The 10020-nt window shown below is 42.5% G+C and overlaps 1 protein-coding gene across 3 annotated transcripts in view; it reads left to right on the forward strand.

Moving 5' to 3' along the window:
- The window catches only part of LOC123508373 (N-lysine methyltransferase SMYD2-like), a 50803-nt gene extending 41003 nt beyond the window's left edge, over nt 1–9800 (forward strand). For all 3 annotated transcript variants that reach the window (XM_045262051.1, XM_045262052.1, XM_045262050.1), the window contains one exon: nt 9696–9800. In XM_045262051.1, coding sequence (XP_045117986.1) covers nt 9696–9719 — 24 coding nt within the window. In that variant the 3' untranslated portion in view covers nt 9720–9800. The remainder of the gene's footprint in view (nt 1–9695) is intronic.
- Nucleotides 9801–10020: the final 220 nt, after the last annotated feature.

Here is a 10020-nt window from a genome sequence, read left to right on the forward strand (position 1 = left end):
GATACTCACTGCCTTTCTGCTGCTGCTAGTTCAAATACAGTATCTACATAGTGTTAGTAATTTCACCATTAGAGACTCGGTAAGAACATGCAGGCCTCCTGTCATTGCTCTCCTGCTCCCTCCTTCCTCCCTGCTCTCTCCTCTCTTCCCCATCTCTATATTCTATTCATATTCCTTGCTTGATTGTGTATAACTACATCTAATGCCTCATCTCATATTATCTCCCTCCAGCTTGATTTCCTGGGTGACTATCTGTTCCACCCCAGTTCCTTTCCAGCTTTCTCCATCCTTCCTTTAACTTGCTTCATACACTTTTTTTTTCCTTTTGTTCCTCTCCCAGCCATCTGTACAATCAGTTGTCAGTACAGTGCACTCCATTATGTTTGTTGGGACCAGGCCACCAATTTATACAATGCTACAGATCTGTTCAACCCCACTAACACTGGCCAGCCTGAACTGAGGTGCATAACATACGTCTGGTATGTGAGAGGAGGAAACAGAGAAGAGTGTTGGGAAGAAGAGCCCACCAGTTTCCTGAGTTTTTACTTCCTTCTGCCCCTCTTCCTCTACACGGTTGCCTTCATAGTTTGTGGCCTTGTGGCAATACTGGCATTGCATTTTTCCTCTTCATGCTGTCTTCTGCCTGCTATCCGGTCTCTTCTGTTTTTCGCTACCTACAGTGTCCTACTCCATTGTCTGATGTCTTGGCACAGTTTCTCTGAGCTATTGCCTGCTATGTCTTCCTCCAGTGCCTCCAGTGCTCCTTGATTGCCAGTCAGTGGATAATGGATTCTCGGCTTCTGTTGTGATGTTATGTCTTCTTCCAAGTGTGGTCCACTTGGGTGACCACAGTGCTTCTAAGAATGTCTTTCTCCTTGTTTTGACTTTTCAGTCACTTAATGGTTTCCTTAACCTGTGAACTGCACAGGCAGCCACTGTTTTTCCTTTTCATAGGAATGGATCTTTTGTAAGATATTTTGTGTCTTATACTACAATAATAAGTAGAGGGTTGTGAGTCACACTTCATGATGTCTTTAGGAGAATTAAGGATGCATGGGTCATAAGCAAGGATTTTCTTTGGTAGCAAATAAGGAGCATAGATTTACTCACCATGAGTTGCCATATATCATTTCAAGACATAGAAGACCAAAATATAGACTGCTAAGTTTAAATGCAACCTTCACATCATATTATGTAAGTCACACATTGTGTGATCACTATGATGTATGTCACAGTTATGGTTAAAGTGATGTTTTCTCTGTTAAGGTTCTCCAGAGTCTTTCAGCTCCTTGACTTCAGCATATTTTTCTTGTTCCTGCTTCCACTCTTCCATCTCCAGAGTTTCATATCTAGAATCATGTACTTCTTACATCACCAAGGCTCCTTCTTGTTTTCCTGAAGTTACATAATCAAACATGGAAGATTGCCAAACAGCATAGGTCATATGGCACTATGGTGAAAGATAGGGGTGGGCGGGAGACGATTACTGGATTCGAATCTGTAGAATCCTTAGAGGCGATACGAATCCGATTACTGCGTCAGGATTCTAGAATCCGGTATGGAATCCAGTCCTCGGACGAGGTCTCTTATTCCTGAGTAAAAATAGTTATGGAGAACAACGTAAAAGCAAACTAATTTGTACAATATAGTCTTTTTGATGTTATTAATCATGCTTTTGGAGTATATAAACAATGAGGTCTGTGGGGCTAGCTATTGTGTATGCTAGCGACATTGTGGAAGGTTATATAGTGTTGCCAAAGTCACCATCACTTTTGTTGGATCTGATTCGCCATTTCATGTGATGTCATACGATGGCTTATATATAGGACATGACGTGGGCGGAGCTCTAAGTCGAGGCTGAGGACTGATGAGGGGGGAGGAACCCGTGATAGTCGCTCCCATGAGTATATGCATCCCTAATATTATTAATTATGTACAGTTACTAATAACACCATTTTACAGCAACTTTTTACCTGCCTAATAATAGCCAAAATTTATTTCTGTGACTATCCAGCTTTTACGTAAATCTCCCCAAAGCCGTGCATCTCGAGTTGAGTAGGCTACTCTACTTTCGTTTTAAGGGACTTTCTGTAAATAGGCTACCTTAAATTTAATAAAAACAGTGGTTCTGCATAATGGCAGCCAAGCGTGGCAGAAATGCGCCCATTTGGGATTATATGGAGCTGCAGTGTGTCTCACTCAACTTTAATTGCACATGTATTTACATGACTGCATATTTATAGTATGGAAATCTGTATAATAAATAAAAACACACACACACACACACATATATATATATATATATATATATATATATATATATATATATATATATATATATATATATATATATATATATATCTTGGTAAGTATCATGGGAGGACACAGTCTGCATCTCGGCAAATTCTAGCCAAAGGGCGAGAGTTGTTTGTGACAAGTGGAGGGGGAATCCTGGATTCTCTCCGTGCTTGGATTCCCTTGCAAACACTAACGAATCTCGCACCTGGCAGACAATATCACTGGCTGAGGAAGAATCTCGGGCGTCCTGGGCTGTTAAGAGTACATAAGATTCGTGGAGGATTCAAATCCCACGAATCCAATAGGGCAAGTAATTGGATTCGCGATTACCCGTTTTATAGAATCCTGCCCAGCCCTAGTGAAAGAAGGGGGGAAAGATAAAAGTCAGAAGTGTGGGTTATGAAAAGTTGAAAGGGTGATTATATGAGATGAAGAACTTATATGTGCTGGAGGTAGGATATTATGTTATCCAGGAAGAGATGAGAGGATTCTGTGAGGATGTCTGAGGCAGAGGGTTCATGGGGGAGCAGGGAGGTAAGGGAAGGCAGCATAACAGGTGTTTGTCAAGCACGGGCATGACAGGAGAACATGATGTACCAAAAGTGGGATTTGGGGCTTGACAATGATGGCAGAGATCAGGAGGAGAGCAAGACATGAGATAATGTGTAATACGGGTATGGCCAATCCTTAATTGGGTGAGGGTGGTTTTCCAGGGGCGAATTTTATAAAGAATGGACTATGTGAGGACTGAGGGTTTGACAGTGTAAAGTTTATTTCTTGTAAAGTTGGACCAGAACAACTGCCACTGGTTAAAGAGAAAGGACTTAAAAAATAGGGTAATAAACACACAGGAAGATTCAAGGATTGCAGGCGACCTAGCAGTGGTGCAGTGCGGGCAAGTGAATTGATGCATTTGTTGTTGGAAATACTGACAGACTTGGTACCCAACAGAAGCAGACAGATTTGTGTTAGACAGAGCAGGAATAGCCAATCCTGGATCTTTTGAACAAGATGATGGGTTGGATGGAGTGAGAGATTAAGAGTGTGAAAATTGTAAAGGAGGAAGGGAAATGGAGCAGTCATTGCAGGGCATCAAGGATAGCTGATAGCTCTGCTGTCAGTACACTGGATTCTGCAAGTAGCTGAATTTGATAGAGCCTGAGGTGCTTCTGGAACCATTTGTATAGATATGGGTACTTGCACTATGGGTTGATGTGTGGGTAAGAAACTGAGAATGTAGGGGTGTACGGGGGTGAGTTGTGACAGACTTGGGAATGTTAGAGAAGACAGAGGTGCAGATACAGGGGGAAGGAAAGAATATATAGGAATGACATGAAGAGTGGCAAAGGGGAAATGAGACTGGAGGGATTGCATACGGAAAGGGAAGGGAGTAGGTAGGCTTGGAGGAAGAAAAGAAAAAGATGGGAAGAGTGTGAGAAACAGTAATCTTTGTTGTTGGGAATTGAATGGAGATGTGCATAGCACCTGAGAGAGATTGGAGGCCTTGATGGCATGAGAGAGAGAGGGGAGTCCAGATTCCACATACTTTCAACAATAGAAGAACGGAAGGTGCCAAGGGCAAGACATAAACCAAGATGGTTAATAAGGTCAAGGAGGCTAAGAAGAGTAAGAAGCTGAAAATAAATGACATCCATGGTCAACAGTACACCCCCGGGAGACATGGAATAAGGTTTGTAGTAGACGGAGGCGGCAGGAGGCACGGTTTTTAAGAGAAAGGATACGTGCTCTCCAAGTAAGCCGAGAATCTAAAAGGAGACCGAGAAATTTTCCATAGGAATGGTATTACAGGGTTAGTGTGGGTGGCAGTGGTGTGTGGGCGCAGGTGAAGAAAATGGAAAATGATGTAGAGGAGAAGCAGTAGCTCAGGAAGAGATAGCAGATTGGAGGAGCATATGTAGGGAAGATATGGAAGAGCCTGAGAGTAGATGGTTAGGTCATCTATATAAAGGGATGAGCAGACACCAGAGGGCAGGATAGATGTGATGCTGTTGACAGCAATGAGAAACAGGATGGTGCTTAAAACACTGCCCAGGGGAACACCTTCATACTGAGTAAGGGACATAGAAGACAGATGAAACTTGGACTCGGAAGGAAGGATGAGAAAAGATTGTATAAATACAGCCATATTACTATGAAGTCTTAAGGAGGGAAACCAGTTTAGGATATGATATTGCCATGCAGTATTGTATGTGCACCTATTCCAGATCAAAGAAAACTACTAGGACTGATTCTCAGCTGGCAAAGGCAGATTAAATACGTGTCGATGTGGGCCAGAGGGTCAACAGTACTTCAGGCACATTGAAATCCGAATTGGCATGGGGAAAGAAGGCTCTTAGATTCTTGGTGCCACATCAACTTGAAGATGACTATCCTTTCCAAGAGTTTGCATGAGCAGCTGGTCAAGGCAATGAGAGGGTATTCATTTGGGAGTGAGCTTGATTTTCCTGGTTTCATGAAGGAAAGAGTAAGTGCCTCACGCCAGGAAGTGGGAAAATCAACCTCTGTCCAAATAGTTAAAAAGAGCTACAAGGAATGTTGGTGAGGAAGGAAGTAGATGTTTAAGCATAAGGTAGTGGATTTAATCAAGGCCTTTGCATGTAGTTTGGCAGGAGTGGAGGGCTGATGTTAGTTGAGAAAGAGAGGTGATGGAGGCGTGGATTCCTTGGTGGATTTAAGGATGAGAAATTGTGGGGTGAGGTGGGATCCACTGCTGGTCTTCCTAAAATGAGACCCAAAGGTATTGGCAACTGTATGGGGGTCTGCAATAGATGTGCTTTGAACTTTCATTATTGGAGGTAATATTAAAGGGTAGATATCTCCCAGAAAGTTTATGGACTTTCCACCAAATTACAGAAAAGGGTGTATTTACAGTAAGGAAGGGAACATATGCATGCTAGCTTTTGGTAACTGAGAGGGTGATAGTGCATTTAAAGAGAGCAGAGGCTTTCTAAAAGAAATTGAGACTGGTATTGGGTCAGAGGAGTCTTGGTAGTGGTAGGTCCGCCAGATGGTACGTTCAGCCAAAAGGGTTTTGGCAGTCATCAAGAAATGCACTTATAACTAGTTATAAGACCAAGTGGTGCATGGCATTAAGTGATGCACTAACGATAAAGACTGTGAATAAGGTTAGTAGGTCAGAAGTAGAGGAAAAGGTTGAGGGGCTAAGGCACATACGGAAAAGTGAAGTAAAGGTGTCCCAGTCAGCTCTATCAAAGTGCTACCGAGGAGGATTAAGGAGAGGAACATGGGTATTAGGAGACAGTAAGATAGGGGAAATGATCATTGGAGAGAGTTTGATCTAGAACTGTCCAAGTGAAATCAAGCTGAAGAGAAGGGGAGCAAAGTGAGAGGTCTAAACAGGAAAAGGATTGGGTTCTGGTATCAAAGTGGCCAGTGTTGAGGAAGTAATGATAGAATTCCCCAAAATGTATAGCGGCAATTGAAGTCACTTACAACAAGGAAGGGAGGGGAGAGAGTGGATAGAAAGCTAGTAAGTGCATGGAGATTAAGTGGGTGGGAAGAAGAGAGGTGGAGATTAATAATGGTAATCCAACATTGGAGATGGACTTTTGTGATAGTACATTGAAGAGGCATGGCAATGTCCTGGAGGATGTATGGGGTTTTGTGGTGGACAAGGATAGCAGAAGAAGCAAAGAAGAGGAAGTGTGGGGAAGGCAAAGGAAGAATAGGTGTGGAACCTAAGGTGGTAGGAGGTAAAGAGGTAGTGAAGTATAAGGGAGTGTTGGATGTAGAGCCTAAGATGGTAGGATGAGAACAGGAACAGTATGGGTGGGAAAGCAGAGTATAGCAAGTGCATCCAGTGGGTAGAGGAAGATCAAGAAGAGACTCAACCAAGGATCAGAAAATTTTTATGGGAGGTGGAAGAGGACAGGAGAGGTGTAGGGGGAAGGTCACAAGAGGTTTGCTGAATCTCGGCAGCAGCTGATATGATATCATCAGAGTAAAGATATTCTGTAATCTGAATGTTTCAGAGGCAGGAGACTGGTGAGGAGCAACCTAGCAAGTATTTTTATGAAGCGGGTGATGGAAATGGTGACAAAAGAGGGAGAGTAGAAGGGGAGGGGGGAAGAAAAGATGTATAGGGGTATCTCTGATGTTTGTGGTAGTGGTGTTTGTGGGATTGACATGTTTGGGTGTGTTGAGGAAGGCGGGGCTAGGTTAGATGCAGAAGAGCTGACTGAGGTGTCTGGACTAAGGATAGAAAAAGAGGGACAGAGGTATTAGGTGTTTGGACTAAGGATAGAGAAAGAGGGACAGAGGTATTAGGTAAAGGTGGGCAGGATGAGGTACAAGAAGAAACTGAGGAAGAAGGCAAGGGAAGGGAGCAGGTAGACACTGAAATGTAGGAACATGGCACCTTCTGTAGAAGACATTGTGGGGGCCTTGGTAGTTAGCACAAGTGCCGGTAGTTGCAGAACAATGAAGACAGATATTGTCAGTCAGTGCAGTTTGGGAAGCGAGGGTGAAAGCAACAGTATTTTTCTGGATGTATTATTATTATTATTATTTTTTTTTTTTTGGCATTGGCAGGGGTCAGGCACAGGATTTCACAAAAAAAGTTTTCTCCACTAATGCAAACTGATGGAGGAAGGCTGTGATGTTTGAATGAGATCTTAGCAATATTAGTGGCATGGGACTGTTTACCTTGAGCTGGAAGAGTGTAGCAAGTGACTGTAACTGCATCACATTCATCATGGAGGAGATCAAGGTCATGGGCACAGGAAGGACAGTGTCAATGGGGCAGGTGAATGACAGAATATCAACTATTCTGATGCATGTGTTCAGTGTCATGTCTGAATTTACAGGAAAGGATTTTGATTTTAGGTCAAGAAGTTGGCATAGGGCATTAGCTTGGGCCTCAATTTCAACTCAAATAAGGAGGTAGCCATCTGCTTGGGTCTGGAAGGGCAGCTTTCCAGTTTGGATTTGAAGGCAGTGTTGGAATTTCAGCATGTTGTTAGCATACGGAGCAGAGGTGGAAACAACAGAAAAATTAGTCCCACTTCTTGGGACCAAAGATGTAATGGAGAGAAGAAGGGGCAACAGAATGAGTAGAGTATAGGCAAGAGGAGGAAGTAGTGGACATGTTGAAATGGGAGGATGGTGGGGGGCATATAGTTAGGAGTAGGTTGGAGACAGGGCACAGTAAGGATATAACATGACTATATTTGAAGATGATGATGTAGGGTGGAGGATGCATTACGGCAGAAGTAGTTATAAGAGAGGTAGTACATTGTGGTAAGGGTTAGGATTTAGTGGTGTTTAGAATGGTAGAAGAAAGGATAGGATTACATCATTTATTGTAGATATAGATATAGTGACAACATTCAGAGACTCAGTAGTCTCTGTAGTGTTTGCAGGGAGTGTGAATAGAGGAGTCCAAAGAAGAGCCAGGGTCATCAGTCTGTGTCAAGTTAGCATGTCCAAGGGATGGGAATCATTTAGGACTTTGTTAGAATTACAGAAAATGGAAGGGGTTGTCCTGGTGAATCTCAGAAGAGGGGCACTCACTGAGCAAGGGGGAACTATCTCCATCAACAACATCAATGATAGCTGACTATCCCATTTACCCAAGGTAAATGGCACCTTGATGGATAGAAAGGTACAGGTATAAGCCAATCTGGCTCTTGAGATTCAGGGCATCTTGGTGGATGCGATCATCTCCACTTGTCCATCATGGTGGGCTAACTGGATACAAAGCCAGAAGTCCCATCCCAAGAGTGTGGCCCATCCCCTGGATCTGATGGCTACATCCCAAGAGGTGGTCCTGCCTGCACAGCAGTCTGGAGCCTCCACTACCACATAGGTATGAATATGTTTGGATGGACTGACAACCACCACAGCTACTGCGGTGGCATAGTGGATAAGGTGGTGAGCGTGGGATCGGGCAGATGTCCACGTATAGGTTTGAGTCCCACCACATACCACTTTGAAGGTATGCCATTTGTCGAGTGGTTTAACGTTACATATATGTCACCATGATACCATGATATGGGCCCTAATATGGGTACCACTATAAATAAAGTTGCCTGTGCCACTAATGGGCAAAAGCTAAACAGCGCTTCCCACATATACTCTTCAAATATGGCCATAAAAAAATAAATAAATAAAAACAAAATGATAACTAAATAAATAAAATAAAGAAATAAAATGCAGTTGGCTTCAACAGCCCTCCTCCTGCTTGGCCAGCATTCCCTTCTAGCCATGGGAAGAGGAGGAGGGGTGAGGGGGAGAAGAAAAGAATAAGAGAAAGAGGGCCCCAAGACAGCCATTCAGCTGTCCCCCCCAAAGCATAGGACCTTGGACCCCGGGCTTCAAGGTCCCCACATCATCAATGGGTCTGGGATTGAGGGTTGGGGGGATTGTTTTCCTGAAGCTTCTCATCTTTCCACACTCACATTTGTCATGAAACCAGCCTGGGCACATCTCAACAACAATCATCCTGACTGCCCTTAACCTCACTTGTTGAGTTACATATCACATGACCAGCTTTTTTCTTCAGCCTTTCTCTTATAAACTCATCACGCTTTTTACTCAGTGTGGCAAAGGCATTACCCTCCTTGCAGCTAGGGTTTGAATCTTTGCCAAACCTAGTTACCTAGTGGGAGATGTAGCATTCTTCTATTACCCTAGCAGTGCCATATGACCTAAGATGTTGTGGCACCTAATGGAATAATTTTCCTTGCAGCTTATTACCTCAGGACTATGCTAGAGCTGCATAGGCTTATTTTCTGTGGTTTTCCTATCTTCATTATTTGCATCTTCCCTCTTTTCTCTCATCTTCCTCTTCTGCCTTCTCTCATCTTTCTCCTCTTCTGCCCAACTTCTTTCTTGTCAAAGGTTTGATCCTTTGGTCAACTAAAAGCCTCTCTTGACCAAAGATTATCTTGCTTTCAGATCAGTTATTTCATGGCCAACTAAAAGCCTCTCCTGACCAAACTTGCTTTCAGATCAGTTTTTTTGTTTCTGATATAACATTGCATTAACAGTAAATATATAAATCTCAGAAGGGGAGAACCTTGGACACTGAAATCATAATTTGTTAAAACCCCTTCCTGAAAAGAATAATTTAAACTGTGGAAGGAGACCCACTTCTCTTAATCAAGATAGCATGTCTGAGGGGTGGAAGGTTGAAGGATTATTATTATTTGCTTATTACTAATGAATGGCATTGATGCATTTGTCTATACTTCATACTCATTCACCAATTCTTAGATTTTAAAAAATTTTGAATAATGGAATACTTTAAATCTCTATGTTTGGATTCTTAAGAGACTATTTTCATAACATAGTATTATATAGCTATAAGAAAGTCTGCAATTCTAAAAAGCATCATGAGTAACCATTTATAATAGTGGTTTAGGACTATGTGCGGATGACTGCAACCATCAACGCCCTCCCTGTCAATGGTCCACCATGTCTGCATCTGCAACACCCATAAATAAATACATATTACATGATAAATGGTTTCAGTATCCCTAGAGTATCCATACTAGTGCTGTGCCCAAAATTAGGTCATCTATTTGTACTTCCCTCTAAGTGGTCCAATGACATCAAACTTTCATTAAACCCTTATTTCTCCTTCTATCCATCAAGTTTACATGTCATTCTCTTAACACTACTTGAAATATTAATTTTACAATATTTCCTAGAAATACCTTGCACTTTCTGGCATATTAC

This window comes from Portunus trituberculatus, chromosome 24, assembly GCF_017591435.1.
Source record: "Portunus trituberculatus isolate SZX2019 chromosome 24, ASM1759143v1, whole genome shotgun sequence".
Lineage (NCBI taxonomy): Eukaryota > Metazoa > Arthropoda > Malacostraca > Decapoda > Portunidae > Portunus > Portunus trituberculatus.